Source organism: Oncorhynchus masou, chromosome 25 (assembly GCF_036934945.1).
Source record: "Oncorhynchus masou masou isolate Uvic2021 chromosome 25, UVic_Omas_1.1, whole genome shotgun sequence".
Classification (NCBI taxonomy): domain Eukaryota; kingdom Metazoa; phylum Chordata; class Actinopteri; order Salmoniformes; family Salmonidae; genus Oncorhynchus; species Oncorhynchus masou.
The window spans coordinates 8,106,927-8,130,514 of record NC_088236.1 but is presented as its reverse complement, the minus strand read 5'-3'; the positions used below and the strand labels follow the sequence as shown (position 1 = coordinate 8,130,514).

The 23,588-nt window shown below is 44.0% G+C and overlaps 1 protein-coding gene across 1 annotated transcript in view; it reads left to right on the top strand.

Moving 5' to 3' along the window:
• Window positions 1-23,588, top strand: part of LOC135513727 (extracellular matrix organizing protein FRAS1-like) — a 400,333-nt gene that overhangs the window by 230,802 nt on the left and 145,943 nt on the right. Inside the window, exons 19-23 of the mRNA XM_064936617.1 lie at window positions 5,377-5,517; window positions 8,702-8,845; window positions 19,831-19,986; window positions 22,193-22,339; window positions 23,268-23,414. Of these exons, the coding sequence (XP_064792689.1) occupies window positions 5,377-5,517; window positions 8,702-8,845; window positions 19,831-19,986; window positions 22,193-22,339; window positions 23,268-23,414 (735 nt within the window). The remainder of the gene's footprint in view (window positions 1-5,376; window positions 5,518-8,701; window positions 8,846-19,830; window positions 19,987-22,192; window positions 22,340-23,267; window positions 23,415-23,588) is intronic.

The window sequence follows — 23,588 nt, the reverse complement described above, 5'->3', positions numbered from 1 at the left end:
TTACAGTAGAGGAAGCTAACCTATTAGCACCACACTGACCCGGGCCCTCCCTATATAGGGGATTGGGTGACATTTGGAATGATATATTAAATGTGTCTATTCACTTGATTCCAGACTATTCACTTGATTCCAGACTATTCACTTGATTCCAGACTATTCACTTGATACCAGACTATTCACTTGATTCCAGACTATTCATTTGATTCCAGGCTATTCACTTGATTCCAGACGATTCACTTGATTCCAGACTATTGAGTCTAATCTAGTATGAAGCCAATAAATCAAATGAAATGAAATTATATTTGTCACATGCGCTGAATACAACAAGTGTAACCTTACCATGAAATGATTTTTTTAGAAGCCCTTAACCAGTTTTAAGAAAATAGAGTTAAGAAAAAATATTTATTAAATAAACTAAAGTTAAATAAAGTAACACAATAAAATAACAATAACGAGGCTATATACAGGAGGTACCAGTACAGAGTCAATGTGTGGGGACACATGTTAGTTGAGGTAATGTGTACAGGTAGGTGGGGGTAAAGTGACTATGTATATATAATAAACAGAGTAGCAGCAGTGTACATGTAGGTGGGGGTAAAGTGACTATGTATAGATAATAAACAGCGAGTAGCAGCAGTGTACATGTAGGTAGGGGTAAAGTGACTATGCAAAGAAAATAAACAGCGAGTAGCAGCAGTGTACATGTAGGTAGGGGTAAAGTGACTATGCAAAGAAAATAAACAGCGAGTAGCAGCAGTGTACATGTAGGTAGGGGTAAAGTGACTATGCAAAGAAAATAAACAGCGAGTAGCAGCAGTGTACATGTAGGTAGGGGTAGAGTGGCTATGCAAAGAAAATAAACAGCGAGTAGCAGCAGTGTAAAAACAAAGGAAGTGTGGAGGTCAATACAAATAGTCCGGTGGTCATTTGATTAATTGTTCAGCAGTGTTATGGCTTGGGGTAGAAGCTGTTAAAGTGCCTTGTGGACCTAGACTTGTCACTTGCCGTGCGGTAGCAGAGAGAACAGTCTATGACTTAGGTGACTGAAGTCTTTGACAAGTTTTTGGGCCTTCCTCTGACACCGCCTGGTATAAAGGTCATGGATGGCAGGAATGTGATGTACTACCCTCTGTAGGTCCTTGAGGTTGAATGCCGAACAGTTGCCATACCAGGCGGTGATGCAACTGGTCAGGATGCTCTCGATGGTGCAGCTGTAGAACTTTTTGAGGATCTGGAGACCCATGCCAAATCTTTTCAGTCTCCTGAGGTTGGGTTCAATGGGTTCACTGTCAAGGTGTAGTCTAAATGCCAGCGGTGTGTGTGTGTGTGTGTGTGTGTGTGTGTGTGTCTGCAGGGTGTTTGTGTCCTGAAAACATCAATGGGGTCTATTGTGTTTTAAGAGCATGTCCAGACAGATGCTGAGCTTCCTCTAGGCTCCTGTCTGGAGGGGCGGTGCCACACACACACACACACACACACACACACACACACACACACACACACACACACACACACACACACACACACACACACACACACACACACACACACACACACACACACACACACACACACACACACACACACACACACAGGGGTAGAGATCGGGTGTCTTTATGAGAAAATTCCAACCTGTAGTTCCATCTGTGCCATTGTCAACACACTCCTTCCTTCCTGTGTGTGTGTGTGTGTGTGTGTGTGTGTGTGTGTGTGTGTGTGTGTGTGTGTGTGTGTGTGTGTGTGTGTGTGTGTGTGTGTGTGTGTGTGTGTGTGTAGACAGAGATGGCCAGTGTTGAGGGCTAAGTGGTGCTCTGTGTTAATACAGGTTATTATATCCTGAAACACAGCTGGGTTTTCATTCTCTCCCTCTACCAGGGACTGATTCAGACCTGGGACAGCTCTCTACCTCTACCAGGGACTGATTCAGACCTGGGACAGCTGTCTCCCTCTACTCAGGGACTGAATCAGAACTGGGACAGCTCTCTACCTCTACTCAGGAACTGAATCAGACCTGGGACAGCTCTCTACCTCTTCCAGGGATTGATTCAGACCTACATGACTCCACTATTCAATTCCTATGGCCAGGATAAAGGGAAACTTGAGTTAGAAAATAAAACGAGCAGTACATTGGTTCCACAGTACTAAACACCAACCCCTTAGATTTAGAACCCGTTCAACTGAACAAGGAACGTAAAGCATTCCCGATTTAGTTCATGATTCACTAACGACAACCGTTGAGTTATGACACATCCACTGCACAATACCAAGTGATGTAGCCGGCAGTTTACTCTCTGGGGTCCATGTTAAATAATGTCACGGAGTAGAGCAGCAGAGGAGGAGAATGACTTTGACAAACAGCTAGATCAATATGCACTCCTTCTTTACTCTGGGAGACAAATTACATATCTGAGATGCAATAAAATAATGCCTGCTTTCCCAATGGCACCCTATTCCCTATATAGTGCACTACTATAGACCAGAGCCCTATTCCCTATATAGTGCACTACTTTAGACCAGAACCCTATTCCCTATATAGTGCACTACTTTAGACCAGAACCCTATTCCCCATATAGTGCACTACTTTAGACCAGAGCCCTATTCCCTATACAGTGCACTACTTTAGACCAGAACCCTATTCCCTATATAGTGCACTACTATAGACCAGAGACCTCATCCCTATATAGTGCACTACTATAGACCAGAGACCTCATCCCTATATAGTGCACTACTATAGACCAGAGCCCTATTCCCTATATAGTGCACTACTTTAGACCAGAACCCTATTCCCTATATAGTGCACTACTTTAGACCAGAGCCCTATTCCCTATATAGTGCACTACTTTAGACCAGCGCCCTATTCCCTATATAGTGCACTACTGTAGACCAGGACCCATAAGGCTCTGGTCACAAGGTATTGCACAATATTTGAAGAAGAAGAAGCCATTTTGAACAGGGCCGATGTACCCAGGCTGGCGTCTGTCTTTCTTCTTCTGTCCTGGTGGCTGAGGGAAGCTGTCCTGCAGTTCCATATAATGTGTCTCCAGTACTGTGGAAGGAGGTGGTAAACTCAATTACTGAAACAGGTAGGCTTTCTCAGTGTGCTGACAGAGAGAGAGAGAGAGAGAGAGAGAGAGAGAGAGAGAGAGAGAGAGAGAGAGAGAGAGAGAGAGAGAGAGAGAGAGAGAGAGAGAGAGAGAGAGAGAGAGAGAGAGAGAGAGAGAGAGAGAGAGAGAGAGAGAGAGAGAGAGAGAGAGAGAGAGAGAGAGAGAGAGAGAGAGAGAGAGAGAGAGAGAGAGAGAGAGAGAGAGAGAGAGAGAGAGAGAGAGAGAGAGAGAGAGAGAGAGAGAGAGAGAGAGAGAGAGAGAGAGAGAGAGAGAGTGTGACATGTGTTAGTCCCCTTAAGGGATACAATTATTATTATTTTTTTTTCCTTAAGGGATACAATCTAGACACAGACACACAAGCACTCACTCACTCACACACTCACACACACACACACGATCAAGAGGTTTCCATGAAAGGTGGTACCAGGAAGTTAGGCAGGGGTCACACATTGGCGCTCCTGCCTGTCTGCCTGTCAGGTGTGGGCCCACGGATGGGTTACACTTAGAAAAAAAAATTCAAAACGTTCTTCAGATTTCTCTATAGGAGAACCCTTTGAAGAACCATATTGGGTTCTATGTAGAACCCTCTGTGGAAAGGGTTCTACCTGGAATGAAAAAGGGTTCTTCAAAGGGTTCTCCTATGAGGCTGCGGAAGTACCCTTTTTAGGTTCCAGATAGCACCTTTTATCCTAAGACTGTAGCAACAGTCCATCTGTGAGTAGACATAGCCAAGATACTGTGAGTACACACAGCCTAGATACTGTGAGTACACGTAGCCTCGATACTGTGAGTACACGTAGCCTCGATACTGTGAGTACATGTAGCCTAGATATTGTGAGTACACATAGCCAAGATACTGTGAATACACACAGCCTAGATACTGTGAGTACATGTAGCCTAGATACTGTGAGTAGACACAGCCTAGATACTGTGAGTACACACAGCCTAGATACTGTGAGTAGACATAGCCTAGATACTGTGAGTGCACGTAGCCTCGATACTGTGAGTACACGTAGCCTCGATACTGTGAGTACATGTAGCCTAGATATTGTGAGTACACATAGCCAAGATATTGTGAGTGCACGTAGCCTACATACTGTGAGTACACGTAGCCTAGATACTGTGAGTACACGTAGCCTAGATACTGTGAGTACACGTAGCCTAGATACTGTGAGTACACGTAGCCTAGATACTGTGAGTACACGTAGCCTAGATACTGTGAGTACACGTAGCCTAGATACTGTGAGTACACGTACCCTAGATACTGTGAGTACACGTACCCTAGATACTGTGAGTACACACAGCCTAGATACTGTGAGTACACATAGCCTAGATACTGTGAGTGCACGTAGCCTCGATACTGTGAGTACACGTAGCCTCGATACTGTGAGTACATGTAGCCTAGATATTGTGAGTACACATAGCCAAGATATTGTGAGTGCACGTAGCCTACATACTGTGAGTACACGTAGCCTAGATACTGTGAGTACACGTAGCCTAGATACTGTGAGTACACGTAGCCTAGATACTGTGAGTACACGTAGCCTAGATACTGTGAGTACACGTACCCTAGATACTGTGAGTACACGTACCCTAGATACTGTGAGTACACACAGCCTAGATACTGTGAGTACACGTAGCCTAGATACTGTGAGTGCACATAGCCTAGATACTGTGAGTACACGTAGCCTAGATACTGTGAGTACACGTAGCCAAGATACTGTGAGTACACGTACCCTAGATACTGTGAGTACACGTAGCCAAGATACTGTGAGTGCACGTAGCCTAGCTACTGTGAGTACACGTAGCCCAGATACTGTGAGTACACGTAGCCCAGATACTGTGAGTACACGTAGCCCAGATATTGTGAGTACACGTAGCCCAGATACTGTGAGTACACGTAGCCCAGATACTGTGAGTACACGTAGCCCAGATACTGTGAGTACACGTAGCCCAGATACTGTGAGTACACGTAGCCCAGATACTGTGAGTACACGTAGCCCAGATACTGTGAGTACACGTAGCCCAGATACTGTGAGTACACAAAGTGGGAATGGCAGAGTGCTAAACACAGGAACCGTCAGAATAACAGGCCACTGGTCTGTAAATTATACTGCTACCGTTATGTGATGAAACCCCTCTACATTGTGACTAGCACTTCCAGCCGAGGCAATACATTCAGTTTAAAGAGTCTGCGTCTCCTCAAACATTGTTTTTTTTTGGAAGTGTTACGGATAATAGATTAACCTTCTCTCCTCTTCTTCCCTTTCAGAATGCCACACTTCATGTTTACAGTGCACCGGAGGAAGTGGTCAGAACTGCACTTCTTGTGCCCCGCCCTACGTCCTCCAGGACGGCCAGTGTGTTCTCAGATGTCCCCCAGGCTTCAACATCCAGGATAACACCTGCCAAGGTGGGGAAGACCAGCACACACACACACACTCTCTCTCTCTCTCTCTCTCAATTCAATTCAATTCAATTCAATTCAAGGGGCTTTATTGGCATGGGAAACATGTGTTAACATTGCCAAAGCAAGTAAGGTATATAATATATAAAGTGAAATAAACAATAAAAAATAACAGTAGACATCACACATACAGAAGTTTCAAAACAATAAAGACATTACAAATGTCATATTATATATATATATATACAGTGTTTTTACAATGTGCAAATGGTAAAGGACACAAGATAAAATAAATAAGCATAGATATGTGTTGTATTTACAATGGTGCGTGTTCTTCACTGGTTGCCCTTTTCTCGTGGCAACAGGTCACAAATCTTGCTGCTCTGATGGCACACTGTGGAATTTCACCCAGTAGATATGGGAGTTTTTCAAAATTGGATTTGTTTTCGAATTCTTTGTGGATCTGTGTAATCTGAGGGAAATATGTCTCTCTAATATGGTCATACATTGGGCAGGAGGTTAGGAAGTGCAGCTCAGTTTCCACCTCATTTTGTGGGCAGTGAGCACATAGCCTGTCTTCTCTTGAGAGCCATGTCTGCCTACGTCGGCCTTTCTCAATAGCAAGGCTATGCTCGCTGAGTCTGTACATAGTCAAAGCTTTCCTTAATTTTGGGTCAGTCACAGTGGTCAGGTATTCTGCCGCTGTGTACTCTCTGTGTAGGGCCAAATAGCATTCTAGTTTGCTCTGTTTTTTTGTTAATTCTTTCCAGTGTGTCAAGTAATTATCTTTTTGTTTTCTCATGATTTGGTTGGGTCTAATTGTGCTGCTGTCATGGGGCTCTGTAGGGTGTGTTTGTGAACAGAGCCCCAGGACCAGCTTGCTTAGGGGACTCTTCTCCAGGTTCATCTCTCTGTAGGTGATGGCTTTGTTGTGGAAGGTTTGGGAATCGCTTCCTTTTAGGTGGTTATAGAATTTAACTGCTCTTTTCTGGATTTTGATAATTAGTGGGTATCGGCCTAATTCTGCTCTGCATGCATTATTTGGTGTTCTACGTTGTACACTGAGGATATTTTTGCAGAATTCTGCGTGCAGAGTCTCAATTTGGTGTTTGTCCCATTTTGTGAAGTCTTGGTTGGTGAGCGGACCCCAGACCTCACAACCATAAAGGGCAATGGGCTCTATGACTGATTCAAGTATTTTTAGCCAAATCCTAATTGGTATGTTGAAATTTATGTTCCTTTTGATGGCATAGAATGCCCTTCTTGCCTTGTCTCTCAGATCGTTCACAGCTTTGTGGAAGCTCTCTCTCTCTCTCTCTCTCTCACACACACACACTCTCACACACACACACACACACACACACACACACACACACACACACACACACACACACACACACACACACACACACACACACACACACACACACACACACACACACACACACACACACACACACACACACACACACACACACACACACACTCTCACACTCTCACACACACACCATCACCTGGTTAACCAATACTGTTCACCCATCACATTAACTGACACACAGCAGACCCAGTCTGTTACAGAAGACAGACAATAAACGAGTTTCAAATTGGTATTTGAATGTGAAAAGACTGTAATGCTCTTATTTGAAGGGGACTCTTTGAAGATAACATTTTCTTACTAACGATGGATTTAAATGCAGCACTTCTAGCTGTTGTAGAAACAGTTATCCTGGAGTTGTTACTGTATTGTTTAGCATGGAGACGCTGTATGTGAGTTGTCGATACGATGCATTCGTTCCACATCGAATATCAAAAGTACATTCACGGAGCATTTTTCCCCTGAGGCTGAATCAGAATCATGGAGGGAAACATGATCATTCTCACCCACTTTAAGAACTTGAAGACAAAACAGAATACATTGGAAGTTACTGCGGAAAGACCATTTATTTCGGCAGTTCAACATTTCTGGCCAAAGCTTCTCCTTTTAAACAGTCTGCGGTACTTAAAGTAATGGTGTCCCAAAATGCACCCTGTTCCCTATATAGAGTGCACTATTTAGTTTTTTTCACGACCAGAGCCCTATGCGCTAAATAGGAAATAGGCAGCCATTTGGGTCACAAGTCTTAATCACCAACGAGTGCTTTAACAGCTCACTGGGCTTTCACCACAGACTCCTTACTTTAATGGAATTAGCAGAAGGGGTGTGATGTGGAGCCGTTCGTTAGCAACGCCTCGTTTACCATCTTAAATCGGCAGGGAGTTGACCTTTCAGCGACCGACTGTCTTCATCAGGTCTCCTACTAAGTCTTTGTTATGTTCTTTGAGGGAAATTGGTCTAGTTTTCTGAGCTACCAACAGACCCCCACTCCCCCCCCCTCCTCCCCCTCTCAATTCAATTCAATTCAAGGGGCTTTATTGGCACGGGAAACATATGTTAACATTGCCAAAGCAAGTGAGGTAGATAATATACAAATGTGAAATAAACAACAATAATGAACAGTAAACATTACACTGACAGAAGTTCCAAGAGAATAAATACATTTCAAATTTCATATTATGTCTATATACAGTGTTGTAATGATGTGCAAATAGTTAAAGTACAAAAGGGAAAATAAATAAACATAAATATGGGTTGTATTTACAATGGTGTTTGTTCTTCACTGGTTGACCTTTTCTTGTGGTAACAGGTCACATCTTGCTGCTGTAATGTAACACTGTGGTATTTCACCCAATAGATATGGGAGAATATCAAAATTGGGTTTGTTTTCGAGTTCTTTCTGGATCTGTGTAATGTGAGGGAAATATGTGTTTCTAATATGGTCATACATTAGGCAAGAGGTTAGGAAGTGCAGTTCAGTTTCCACCTCATTTTGTGAGCCTGTCTTCTCTTGAGAGCCATGTCTGCCTAGGGCGGCCTTTCTCAATAGCAAGGCTATGCTCACTGAGTCTGTATAGTCAAAGCTTTCCTTAAGTTTGCGTCAGTCACAGTGGTCAGGTATTCTGCCACTGTGTACTCTCTGTTTAGGGCCTAATAGCAGTCTAGTTTGCTAGTTTTTGTTGTTAATTATTTCCAATTTGTCAAGTAATTATCTTTTTTGTTTCTCATGATTTAATCTCTCTCCCCACACCCTCCTCCTCCCACCCTCCTCCCCCTCTCTCCTCACCTCCTCCCCACACCGTCTTCCTCTCCCAGGGTGCCACCCGTCCTGCCAGGAGTGTAGCGGGCCGTCCAAGGCTGACTGTGTGTCCTGCCCCCCCCTGGCCAAATTCCACAATGGGTACTGCACTACCAGCTGTCCTGAGGGAGAGTTCCTACACCCCCAAGGATACTGCCAGGGTAAGGTAGTGTGTGCTGGTGTGGGGGGTGGGGTTAATGTGTGTGTTAGGGGTAGGGTGGTGTAGTGTGTGTTGGTGTGGGGGGTAGGGTGGGGTGGGGTTAATGTGTGTGTTAGGGGTAGGGTGGTGTAGTGTGTGTTGGTGTGGGGGGTAGGGGGGGTGGGGTGGGGTTAATGTGTGTGTTAGGGGTAGGGTGGTGTAGTGTGTGTTGGTGTGGGGGGTATGGTGGGATGGGGTGGGGTTAATGTGTGTGTTTGGGGTAGGGTGGTGTAGTGTGTGTTGGTGTGGGGGTAGGGTGGTGTAGTGTGTGTTGGTGTGGGGGGTAGGGTGGTGTAGTGTGTGTTGGTGTGGGGGGGTAGGGTGGTGTAGTGTGTGTTGGTGTGGGGGGTAGGGTGGTGTAGTGTGTGTAGGTGTGGGGGGTAGGGTGGTGTAGTGTGTGTAGGTGTGGGGGGTAGGGTGGTGTAGTGTGTGTAGGTGGGTGGGTGGGTTCAAAATAAACATTCCACCCCCATTGTCAGTGTGATTTTTGGGAGGCGTAATTGTTCGGACATATAATGTTTGTATGTGAAAAGTACACTGAACACAAATATAAACTCAAAGATTTTACCTAGTTGTAGGTCATAGAAGGTAACCAGTCAATTTAAATAAATTCATTCGGCCCTTATCTATGTATTTCACATGACTGGGAAATACAGATATGCATCTGTTGGTCACAGATACCTTAAACAAAAAGGTAGGGGTGTGATCAGAAAACCAGTCAGTATCTGGTGTGATCAGAAAACCAGTCAGTATCTGGTGTGATCAGAAAACCAGTCAGTATCTGGTGTGATCAGAAAACCAGTCAGTATCTGGTGTGATCAGAAAACCAGTCAGTATCTGGTGTGATCAGAAAACCAGTCAGTATCTGGTGTGACCATTTGCCTCATGCAGCATAATCTCCTTCACATAGAGTTGATCAGGCTGTTGATTATGGCCTGTGGAATCTTGTCCCACTCCTCTTCAATGGCTGTGCGAAGTTGCTGGATATTGGCGGGAACTGGAACACGCAGTTGTACACGCCAATCCAGAGCATCCCAAACATGCTCAATGGGTGACATGTCTGGTGAGTTTGCAGGCCATGGATTCCAGGAATTGTGTCCAGATCCTTTCGACATGGGACGGTGCATTATCACGCTGAAACATGAGGTGATGGCGGCGGATGAATGGGCCTCAGCATCTCATCACGTATGTATCTATGAACTGCTCATCTTCGATGGCCACTGGCACGCTGGAGAAGTGTGCCGGGCTGATGGCAGACAGTGTGCCAGGCGTTGTGTGGGCAAGCGGTTTGCTGATGTCAACGTTGTGAACAGAGTGCCCCATGGTGGTGGTGGGGTCATGGTATGGGCAGGCATAAGACACGGAAAATTAACACAATTGCATTTTATCGATGGCAATTTGAATACACAGAGATACCATGATGAGATCCTGAGGCCCATTGTCATGCCATTCATCTGCCACCATCACCTCATGTTTCAGCATGATAATGCACGGTCCCAGGTCCAGACCCTGGTGAGGACGAAAAGCATGCAGATGAGCTTCCCTGAGACAGTCTGTGATGAAATTCTTTGGTTATGCAAACCCACAGTTTATTCAGCTGTCCAGGTGGCTGGTCTCAGACGATCCCGCAGGTGAAGAAGCCAGATATGGAGGTCGTGGGCTGGCGTGGTTACACGTGGTCTCTGGCAACAGCTTTGCTGGGCATTCCTGCAGTCAGCGTGCCAATTGCACGCTACCTCAAAACTTGAGACATCTGTGGCATTGTGTTGTGTGATTAAACTTCACATTTTAAAGTGAGTGGCCTTTTATTGTCCCCCAGCCCAGTGTGCTGGATATTAATCATGCTGTTTAACCAGCTTCTTGATATGCCACATCTGTCAGGTGGATGGATTATCTTGGCAAAGGAAAAACGCTCACTAAAATGATGTAGACGAATTTGGGCATTTTAGAGAAATGAAACATTTTAGAGAAATAAGCTTTTTTGTGAGTATGGAACATTTCTGGGATCTTTTATTTAAACATGGGACCAACACTTTACATGTATTTTTGCTCATTGTACTTCTAAGGCACATACATTCAGTTGTGTTGAACTCAGTGGCGTTATCTCTCCCTCCTCTGTTCTCCACTCAGCCAAACATTACAGTTATCCCTCCCTCCTCTGTTCTCCACTCAGCCAAACATTACAGTTATCCCTCCCTCCTCTGTTCTCCACTCAGCCAAACATTACAGTTATCCCTCCCTCCTCTGTTCTCCACTCAGCAAAACATTACAGTTATCCCTCCCTCCTCTGTTCTCCACTCAGCCAAACATTACAGTTATCCCTCCCTCCTCTGTTCTCCACTCAGCCAAACATTACAGTTATCCCTCCCTCCTCTGTTCTCCACTCAGCCAAACATTACAGTTATCCCTCCCTCCTCTGTTCTCCACTCACCCTAACAGTGGAGTTATCCTACTCCTCTGTTCTCCACTCACCCTAACAGTGGAGTTATCCTACTCCTCTGTTCTCCACTCAGCCAATCAGTGGAGTTATCCTACTCCTCTGTTCTCCACTCAGCCAATCAGTGGAGTTATCCTGCATCTCTGTTCTCCACTCAGCCAATCAGTGGAGTTATCCTACTCCTCTGTTCTCCACTCAGCCAATCAGTGGAGTTATCCTACTCCTCTGTTCTCCACTCAGCCAATCAGTGGAGTTATCCTACTCCTCTGTTCTCCACTCAGCCAATCAGTGGAGTTATCCTGCATCTCTGTTCTCCACTCAGCCAATCAGTGGAGTTATCCTACTCCTCTGTTCTCCACTCAGCCAATCAGTGGAGTTATCCTACTCCTCTGTTCTCCACTCAGCCAATCAGTGGAGTTATCCTGCATCTCTGTTCTCCACTCAGCCAATCAGTGGAGTTATCCTACTCCTCTGTTCTCCACTCAGCCAATCAGTGGAGTTATCCTACTCCTCTGTTCTCCACTCAGCCAATCAGTGGAGTTATCCTACTCCTCTGTTCTCCACTCAGCCAATCAGTGGAGTTATCCTACTCCTCTGTTCTCCACTCAGCCAATCAGTGGAGTTATCCTACTCCTCTGTTCTCCACTCAGCCAATCAGTGGAGTTATCCTACTCCTCTGTTCTCCACTCAGCCAATCAGTGGAGTTATCCTGCATCTCTGTTCTCCACTCAGCCAATCAGTGGAGTTATCCTGCATCTCTGTTCTCCACTCAGCCAATCAGTGGAGTTATCCTGCATCTCTGTTCTCCACTCAGCCAATCAGTGGAGTTATCCTGCATCTCTGTTCTCCACTCAGCCAATCAGTGGAGTTATCCTGCATCTCTGTTCTCCACTCAGCCAATCAGTGGAGTTATCCTGCATCTCTGTTCTCCACTCAGCCAATCAGTGGAGTTATCCTGCATCTCTGTTCTCCACTCAGCCAATCAGTGGAGTTATCCTGCATCTCTGTTCTCCACTCAGCCAATCAGTGGAGTTATCCTGCATCTCTGTTCTCCACTCAGCCAATCAGTGGAGTTATCCTACTCCTCTGTTCTGCACTCAGCCAATCAGTGGAGTTATCCTACTCCTCTGTTCTGCACTCAGCCAATCAGTGGAGTTATCCTGCATCTCTGTTCTCCACTCAGCCAATCAGTGGATTTATCCCTCCCTCCTCTGTTCTCCACTCAGTCAAACAGTGTTCAATTAAATATTTCTGCTGACACTTCTGGGCCATGGAGAGACGACACTCATCTTTTCTGCATGGCCAGACACTCATACATACAATGATGTCATCATGCGTGTGACTTCTACGTTAATGTGGATGTTACCACGATTAGATCATAATGAATAATAATGTGCGAGAACATTACAGAGTTATGCCTCAGTGACTTCCTCTCTCATCATTATTCACAATTCATTCACGATTATCCGTAATCATGGCAGCATCCACATTAACGTAGAAGTGTTCAGAAATATATTAGATTCTTATTTACAATAAAAGTGACTCCGAAATGACATAATACATACTTTTTTTGGCCCCTTTTTCTCCCCAATTTCATAGTATACAATTAGTACACACAGCCTTGTCTCATCGCTGCAACTCCCATACGGACTCGGGAAAGGCGAAGATTGAGAACTGTACGTCTTTCGAAACACAACCCAACCAAGCCGCACTGCTTCTTGAAACAATGCCCACTTAACCCGGGAAGCCAGCCGCACCAATGTGTCAGAGGAAACACCGTTACACCTGGTGACCGTGTCAGCGTGCACTGAGCCCGGCCCGCCACAGGAGTCGCTAGTGCGCAATGGGACAAGGACATCTCTGCAGACCAAACCCTCCCCTAACCCGAATGACGCTGGGCCAATTGTGCGCCGTCCCATGTTGTCTCCTGGTCGCGGCCGGCTGCGACAGAGCCTGGACTCGACCCCAGAATCTCTAGTGGCACAGCTCGCACTGCGATGGACTCGGGAGGTCCACACAATGGAGTTTGTAGAGTCACAAGTTTGATCTAATAATTGCATGCTAGGAATATTTGACCAAATTATAAACTTTTGACCACTTAAATACACAATAATTGAATTTGGCCAAGTACTTATGACACCTTCAATTGGGGGGACTAGCTAGATACTGTACATGAAGTAGTTTCATTTTTAAATGATAAAACAGATATGATGAAATAACCCTCAAATAGAAGGTGCCATGTTGTACCATCGCCTCATATAAACCATCTGATCTCAAATCCAAAATGTTAAAAATGTACCTTTTTAGCTTCACTGTTCAAATAAACGAAGGGAGTGTATCATCCCCCATGCTGCCTCAGATAACCTCCCCACAACCTCCACACAACTATTATACAATCTTCAAGTTATAGGAGATGAGAATTAGACTGGGATAAATGTATGGTTATCACTAACTCTCTCTGTCTCTCTCTCTCTCTCTCTCTCTCTCTCTTCCTCTCTCTCTCTCTGTCTCTCTGTGTGTCTCTTTCTCTCTGTGTCTCTTTCTCTCTCTCTCTTCCTCTCTCTCTGTCTCTCTCTCTCTCTCTCTGTCTCTCTCTCTCTCTTCCTCTCTCTCTCTGTCTCTCCCTCTGTGTCTCTCTCTTTCTCTCTCTCTCTCTCTCTCTGCCTCTGTGTCTCTCTGTGTCTCTCTTTCTCTCTCAATTCAATTCAATTCAATTCAAGGGCTTTATTGGCATGGGAAACATGTGTTAACATTGCCAAAGCAAGTGAGGTAGATAATATATAAAAGTGAATATATAAAGTGAAATAAACAATAAAAACTAACAGTTAACATTACACATACAGAAGTTTCAAGAAGTTTCAGAACTCTCTCTCTCTCTCTCTCTCTCTCTCTCTCTCTCTGTCTCTGTCTGTCATCTCTTTCTCTCTCTCTCTGTCTCTCTCTCTTTCTCTCTCCCTCTCTCTCTCTCTCTCTCTCTCTCTCTGTCTCTGTATATATATATAGAGAGAGAGGGATAGATTTAACTATCTGCACATCATTTCAACACTCTATATACAACACTGTATATACAGAAAGTATTCGGCCCCCTTGAACTTTGCGACCTTTTGCCACATTTCAGGCTTCAAACATAAAGATATAAAACTGTATTTTTTTGTGAAGAATCAACAACAAGTGGGACACAATTATGAAGTGGATATAGATATATATATATACTATATGTATATATATATATATATATATATATACAGTATTTTGGCCAGTGAAAAGAGATCTTTCTGTGTGCCTCACAGTGGGGGTTTCAGCTTGTACTTCTATTAGCATAGCTGAAGGTGTTGTCCTGAACTTCATGTACAGCTTCATACTGCCTCTGTGAACAGAAATGTCCTTTAAGTCTTACTCATATAAAAATCTGCAACAATGTAATAAAAATATGATTGGAATAGACACTGTTATATTCTGGAAGCTTTTTGGATAGAAGAAAAATGGAAGACCTAAAGAGATGAACACACAGCGTCTTGATTACATTACTATTCTCTTCTAACTGTTTCTAACTGTCTGTTCTACAGGGCAATATTGTGACGTCACTCTGTCTTCAGTAATACGTCCTCTATTAACTAGAGCTGAGCTATTACTGCTTTTTGGGGTCGGTTCGGTTTCGGTTTGACTTAAAAAATAAATAATCATAGTTAAATAAAGGTTAAATATACACACACACACACACACAGAATAAAGTGATCAAAAATATATATATATTTTTGTATTAAAATATTTCATTTGTGTATATTACATTAGTTTGATTTGATAACATAATTATTTAATTCCAAGTCATGGGGTGGCAGGTAGCCTAGTGTGTGTTGGACTCGTGACTAGTGACTGAAAGGTTGCAAGATTGGATGCCCTGAGCTGACAAGGTAGAAATCTGTCGTTCTGCCCCTTGAACAAGGCAGTTAACCCCACTGTTCCCCGGTAGGCTGTCATTGAAAATAAGAATTTGTTCTTAACTGACTTGCCTAGTTAAATAAAGGTTATAATATATAATTAATTAATTTAGTTAAATACAAAATCACTATTATGACATATGGTTACCATCAATCACTTTGATCATGTATTCTTCTGTCTATTCCGTAGCAGGCGTAAAAGGAACACAGACCGGACATGTAGATGTGCAATGGATTATGGTCATTGTAGTTAATTACTATGTTTTTATGCGCTAAACTATGTACAATGTTGGCCTGTTGGAAACTACAACTCCCTACTACATCTCACAGTTCAGTCGAGATCTGATTTATCTCTAGAGAAACTGTGTGATGTGCACATTGAACTCAGAGAAGAAAAGCTAACAAAATACAATGTTAAATAATTAAACCAAAGTCAGTCAATTAGTTGTTTAAAAATCAAATACTAACAGACAGTTAATCGCTCAGAAGTACTATGTACTCTCTTCTGTTCCCGAGGTGACCCTGAATCTGACTCAGATTATGGTAAACAGCTTCTAAATGGCCCAGCTCGTTTAATATTTAACGGATCCAGCAGGGTGAATCTATCAGCTCTGGACTAGAGTCTTTTCCAACTCAGATGAATCTTTAACGGCTGTGAATCTGGTGTTAAATTTTTCATCAGATTTATCTTCTCTACTCTAACAAGAAGAGCCAGTAGAGACTAGAGTCATTACAGTCATATATAAAACTTCAGCTATCCTCAGATCTCCTCAGCTGTCTATTCTCGAAGTTCATCTATCTCTCTCAATTCAATTCAAAAGGGCTTTATTGGCATGTGAATCATATGCTAACATTGCCAAAGCAAGTGAAATAAGGTAAACATGACACTCACAAAAGTTCCAATGGTGTTTGTTCTTCACTGGTTGCCCTTTTCTCTTGGCAACAGGTCACAAATCTTGCTGCTGTGATGGCACACTGGTATTTCACCCAATATTTTTTTCAAATTCTTTGCGGGTCTGTGTAATCTGAGGGAAATATGTGTCTCTAATATGGTCATACATTTGGCAGGAGGTTAGGAAGTGCAGCTCAGTTTCCACCTCATTTTGTGGGCAGTCTTCTCTTGAGAGCCATGTCTGCCTACGGCGGCCTTTCTCAATAGCAAGGCTATGCTCACTGAGTGTGTACATAGTCAAAGCTTTCCTTAAGTTTGGGTCAATCACAGTGGTTAGGTATTCTGCCACTGTGTACTCTCTGTTTAGGGCCAAATAGCAGTCTCGTTTGCTCTTTTGTTTTGTTAATTATTTTCAATGTGTGAAGTATTGATCTTTTTGTTTTCTCATGATTTGGTTGGGTCTAATTGTGTTGCTGTCCTGGGGCTCTGTGGGGTGTGTTTGTGTTTGTGAACAGAGCCCCAGGACCAGCTTGCTTAGGGGACTCTTCTCCAAGTTCATCTCTTTGTAGGCGATGGCTTTGTTATGTGGTTGTAGAATTGAACAGCTCTTTTCTGGATTTTGATAATTAACAGGTATCGGCCTAATTCTGCTCTGCATGATTTATTTGTTGTTTTACGTTGTACACAGGGGATATTTTTTGCAGAATTCTGCATTCAGAGTCTTATTTTGGTATTTCTCCCATTTTGTCAATTCTTAGTTGGTGAGCAGATCCCAGACCTCACAACCATAAAGGGCAATGGGTTCTATAACTGATTCAAGTATTTTTTGCCAGATTCTAATTGGTATGTTGAATTTTATGTTTCATTTGATGGCATAGAAGGCCCTTCTTGTCTCTCAGATCGTTCACAGCTTTGTGGAAGTCATCTGTGGCGCTGATGTTTAGGCCGAGGTATGTATAGTGTTTTGTGTGCTCTAGGGTGTCTAGATGGAATTTGTATTTGTGGTCCTGGCAAATGGACCTTTTTTGGACCACCATTATTTTGGTCTTACTGAGATTTACTGTCAGGGCCCAGGTCTGCCAGAATCTGTGCAGAATATCTAGGTGCTGCTGTAGACCCTCGTTGGTTGTGACAGAAGCATTAGATCATCAGCAAAAAGTAGACATTTGACTTCAGATTCTAGGCCGGGTGCTGCAGACTTGTCCTAGTGCCCTCGCCAATTCATTGATATATATGGTGAAGAGGCTGGGGCTTGAGCTGCATCCCTGTCTCACCCCACGGCCATGTGGTAAGAAACGTGTGTGGTCTCTTTCTCTCTCGCTCTCTTTTTCTCTCTCTTTTTTTCGCTCTCTCTCTCTCTCTCTCTCTCTCTCTCTCTCTCTATTTCTCTCTCTCTATCTATTTCTCTCTCCCTCTCCCTCTCTCTCTCTCTCTCTCTCTCTCTCTCTCTCTATTTCTCTCTCTCTCCCTCCCTCTCTCCCTCTCTCTGAAGCAGAGTAAGCACAGCCTGTCACAGCCAGGTTTGCCTGTGACCACTGGTCTCTATAGCCAGACTGTGCTCACTGAGTCTGTACCTAGTCAATGTTTTCCTCAGTTTTCTATCAGTCACAGTGGTCAGATAGTCTGCCACCATGTACTGTCTGTTTAGTGTCTTTCCAATAGGTGATATATTTTTATTTTTGTTTGTGATGATTTGCTTGGGCCAGATTTTCTGAGTGCTGTCCTGAGGCTCTATGGGGTTGGTTTGAGTTGGTGAACTGAGCCTCAGAACCAGCTGGCTGAGTGCTGTCCTGAGGCTCTATGGGGTTGGTTTGGGTTGGTGAACTGAGCCTCAGAACCAGCTGGCTGAGGGGACTCTTCTCTTTTTTCATCTCTTGACATTGTAGAGCTGTTTTGGGGTCACTTGTTTTTAGATGGTTGTACAATTTGATGGCTCTTTTTTCTATTCGAATGAGGAGGGGGTTTTGGCCCAATTCTGCTCTACATGCGTTATTTGGAGTTTTTCTTTGCACTTGCAATACAGTCTTGCACATCTCTGCATGCAGTATTTCAATTGGATGTTTGTCCCATTTGGTAAATTCATAATTAGAGACTGGACCCCATACTTCACTGCCATATAGAGCATTTGGTTCTATAACTGATTGAAAAATGTTGAGCCAGATTCTAATTGGAATTTCTATTTTAATGTTTATTTTAATGGCATAGAATACTCTTCTGCTTTGTCTCTCAGCACATTCACAGCCATGTGAAAGCTACCTGTGTCACTGATATTTAGTCCTAGATATGTGTCATTTTTGGTGTGTTGTAATAGAACTGTGTCCAAATAGAATTTATATTTGTCATCGTTATTTACAGACCTTTTTTGGAATATCATTATATTTGTTGTTTTTTAGGTTAACGGTCAGAGCCCAGGTCTGACAGAACCTGTGGTTAACGGTCAGAGCCCAGGTCTGACAGAACCTGTGGTTAACGGTCAGAGCCCAGGTCTGACAGAACCTGTGGTTAACGGTCAGAGCCCAGGTCTGACAGAACCTGTGGTTAACGGTCAGAGCCCAGGTCTGACAGAACCTGTGGTTAACGGTCAGAGCCCAGGTCTGACAGAACCTGTGGTTAACGGTCAGAGCCCAGGTCTGACAGAACCTGTGGTTAACGGTCAGAGCCCAGGTCTGACAGAACCTGTGGTTAACGGTCAGAGCCCAGGTCTGACAGAACCTGTGGTTAACGGTCAGAGCCCAGGTCTGACAGAACCTGTGGTTAATCAGCCAGCCAGCTAGCCAGCCAGTCAGCCAGCTAGCCAGTCAGCCAGCCAGCTAGCCAGCCAGTCAGCCAGCTAGCCAGTCAGCCAGCCAGCCAGCCAGCGATCCAGCCAGCTAGCCAGTCAGCCAGCCAGCCAGCTAGCCAGTCAGCCAGCCAGCCAGCTAGCCAGTCACATCATTAGATAAAGAGGCATTCTTTATCATCTATGTCTTTGGGTGAGCATGATAGAGGTGATAGTGGTGATAGTGGTGACAGTGGTGACAGTGGTGATAGTGGTGATATGGACGATAGTGGTGATAGTGGTGATATGGATGATAGTGGTGATAGTGATGATAGTGGTGACAGTGGTGATAGTGGTGACACGGGTCACAGTGGTGATATGGATGATAGTGGTGCCAGTATTGACAGTGGTGATAGTGGTGACAGTGGTGATGGTGGTGATAGGGGTGATGGGGTAATAGTGGTGATGGTGGTGATAGTGGTGACAGTATTGACGGTGGTGATAGTGGTGATAGTGGTGATGGTGGTGATAGTGGTGACGGTGGTGATAGTGGTGACGGTGGTGATAGTGGTGTTATGGATGATAGTGTTGATAGTGGTGATATGGATGATAGTGGTGATAGTGATGACAGTGGTGATGGTGGTGACAGTGGTGATAGGGGTGATAGTGGTGATATGGGTGATAGTGATGATAGTGGTGATAGGAGTATGAAGGTATGATAAAGCCCTATTTGTGCTGGAGTAAGGTGGTATAGTCCTAGCTAGACTCAGGTCTGAAGTCTGTGTTGTGTTTTTAACACTACTCGGTATCATCAATCCAATATCATAAATATACATTGTAAACAGGAGCGGCCCTAAAATTGAACCTTGAGGGATTCCTTTTGTAAGCTGCTGTGTGTGACCTTTGCCCTCTCTGTTCCCAGAATGCAACAGTGATTGCCTGCGCTGTGCAGCGGACCTACGAACGGGCGTGGGCAGTGTGTGTCTGTGGTGTAAGGCTGTCAGGACCCTGTTGCTAGAAGACCACTGTGTCACCCACTGTCCCCTCGGCCACTACCCCTGGCACGGGGCCTGCAAGAGTAAGTTATATTTCACACGCAAGCATGCGAACAGACACACACACATATAATGAATGTTTGTAATCACTACACACCTAGGCCAGAGGGATTGAGAGGGAAAGGGAGAGAAAGAGAGAGGGAGGGAGTTGGGAGAGAGAGAGAGAGAGAGAGAGTTGGGAGAGAGAGAGACAGAGAGAGAGAGACAGAGTGTGAGAGAGAGAGAGAGAGAGAGAAGAGGGAGAGAGATGGGATGAGAGAGAGAGTTCGGATGTTTGTCACGTCCTGACCTTAGTTCCTTTTTTATGCCTCTCTTTTAGTTTGGTCAGGGCGTGAGTTGGGGTGGGAATTCTATGTTTTTGTTCTATGTTTTGTATTTCCATGTGTTTGGCCTGGTATGGTTCCCAATCAGAGGCAGCTGTCGATCGTTGTCTCTGATTGAGTACCATATTTAGGCAGCCTGTTTTCCCATTATGATTTGTGGGTAGTTGTTTTCTGTGTCTGTGTTTTACCATACAGAAATGTTTCGGGTTTTCATTTATTTCTCTTGTTCTTTTGTATTCAATGTTCGGGTATATTTCATTAAAATATGAACACTTACGACGCTGCGCTTCGGTCCGATCTTTCCTCCTCCTCCTCCTCCTCCTCCTCCTCCTCCTCCTCCTCCTCCTCCTCCTCCTCAGAAGAAGAAGAAGAGGAGGAAAACCATTTTTTCTTTATCTGTGTAGTATTCTGTCAATAGGAGATTTGTCTCTGGGTGACAGCAGTCGCTACACCACAAGGTATATTCATGTACCATGGAACATGTGTTAACAAGGGAAGGACTTGTCAGAGGAGAACACAGATGCTCTGTGTTGTCAGACAGAAACACCAAAGACGATAGAGGAAGTCGAGAACAATTATATTAACAAAGATGGTTTAGTGTGAAGATGTGAACAAACTGCCTCTCCAATAGAAATCCCAAATCACAGCTGTCAGCTCATGATGTATTGCTAGTCTTAGGTTTCATTTAACTTGGAAAAGGCTGTTGTTCGGTTTAATTTAACTTGGAAAAGGCTGGTGTTCGGTTGTATTTAACTTGGAAAAGGCTGGTGTTCGGTTGTATTTAACTTGGAAAAGGCTGGTGTTCGGTTTAATTTAACTTGGAAAAGGCTGTTGTTCGGTTTAATTTAACTTGGAAAAGGCTGGTGTTCGGTTGTATTTAACTTGGAAAAGGCTGGTGTTCGGTTGTATTTAACTTGGAAAAGGCTGGTGTTCGGTTGTATTTAACTTGGAAAAGGCTGGTGTTCGGTTTAATTTAACTTGGAAAAGGCTGTTGTTCGGTTTAATTTAACTTGGAAAAGGCTGGTGTTCGTTCTAATTTAACTTGGAAAAGGCTGGTGTTCGGTTTAATTTAACTTGGAAAAGGCTGGTTTTCGGTTGTATTTAACTTGGAAAAGGCTGGTGTTCGGTTGTATTTAACTTGGAAAAGGCTGGTGTTCGGTTGTATTTAACTTGGAAAAGGCTGGTGTTCGTTCTAATTTAACTTGGAAAAGGCTGGTGTTCGGTTGTATTTAACTTGGAAAAGGCTGGTGTTCGGTTGTATTTAACTTGGAAAAGGCTGGTGTTCGGTTGTATTTAACCTGGAAAAGGCTGGTGTTCGGTTGTATTTAACTTGGAAAAGGCTGGTGTTCGGTTGTATTTAACTTGGAAAAGGCTGGTGTTCGGTTGTATTTAACCTGGAAAAGGCTGGTGTTCGGTTGTATTTAACTTGGAAAAGGCTGGTGTTCGGTTGTATTTAACTTGGAAAAGGCTGGTAGTCGGGTGTATTTAACTTGGAAAAGGCTGGTGTTCGGTTGTATTTAACTTGGAAAAGGCTGGTGTTCGGTTGTATTTAACTTGGAAAAGGCTGGTGTTCGGTTGTATTTAACTTTCCATACATTGGAAGGATGTAATTGTGTATACTGTTTATGCATTTCATTGTTCTGTAAAACTCTCAGAAATCCCAAAATGATACACATTTGTCTACACGGTTTATAGAGTCTGGTCTTAAGAAAGAGCTGAATAAACAGGCTTCTCTACAGGCTTCACTACAGGCTTCACTACACATCCCATCTTCTTGTTTTTCTGCATGGTTTTATTCCTGCCAAATACATTGAATCATTACATTTCATTCCAGTCCTTGCTTAGTTTATGTTTAAGCTGATTTGTTGATTGTTAATTCAGTTACATTCCTGTGTATTTCTCCCAGGATGCCATGCTTCCTGTGAGGGCTGCAGTGGGGAGGGGCCTCTGTCCTGTACCTCCTGTCCCGCCCCCAACTTTCTGTTGACCTCAGGGCTGTGTGCCCCCACCTGCCCGCTGGGTTACTATGCCGAAGGAGACAGACGCTGCAGAGGTAAAAAAGTGTTTTCTCCCTCCACCCATGTTTTACAGACCTGTAGACTACATTTACCAGGCTAACATTGTTTATTGCCACAGTGTCCTGCTGGGGTTTTTCCATATGGACCCTGTCTCTTCATCTCCATCTTTAACAGGTTTTACAGACCTGTAGACTACATTTACCAGGCTAACATTGTTTATTGCCACAGTGTTCTGCTGGGGTTTTTCCATATGGACCCTGTCTCTTCATCTCCATCTTTAACAGGTTTTGCAGACCTGTAGACTACATTTACCAGGCTAACATTGTTTATTGCCACAGTGTCTGCTGGGGTTTTTCCATATGGACCCTGTCTCTTCATCTCCATCTTTAACAGGTTTTACAGACCTGTAGACTACATTTACCTGGCTAACATTGTTTATTGCCACAGTGTTCTGCTGGGGTTTTTCCATATGGACCCTGTCTCTTCATCTCCATCTTTAACAGGTTTTACAGACCTGTAGACTACATTTACCTGGCTAACATTGTTTATTGCCACAGTGTCCTGCTGGGGTTTTTCCATATGGACCCTGTCTCTTCATCTCCATCTTTAACAGGTTTTACAGACCTGTAGACTACATTTACCAGGCTAACATTGTTTATTGCCACAGTGTCTGCTGGGGTTTTTCCATATGGACCCTGTCTCTTCATCTCCATCTTTAACAGGTTTTACAGACCTGTAGACTACATTTACCTGGCTAACATTGTTTATTGCCACAGTGTCCTGCTGGGGTTTTTCCATATGGACCCTGTCTCTTCATCTCCATCTTTAACAGGTTTTACAGACCTGTAGACTACATTTACCAGGCTAACATTGTTTATTGCCACAGTGTCTGCTGGGGTTTTTCCATATGGACCCTGTCTCTTCATCTCCATCTTTAACATCATGATGTACGGTGTCTTTCAGCATGTGGCAGCCAGTGTCTATCCTGTGAGATGGGAGGAGTGTGTACGTCGTGCCGTGACCCGGGCAAGGTTCTGATGTTCGGGGAGTGCCAGTACGACAGCTGTGCCCATCAGTACTACCTCAACACCACCATCCGCACTTGCAGAGGTACAGTAGGCCTGACAGTAACCCTAACCTTAACCCCAGCCCATAGAGACAGAACAGTACGACAGCTGTGCCCATCAGATCAATCATCAAGGTAGACTACAGTATGTCTGGGTTAGTGGCACAAAGCAGAAATCCTCACCTAAATTCAGACAACAACAGCAACAACAACACCAA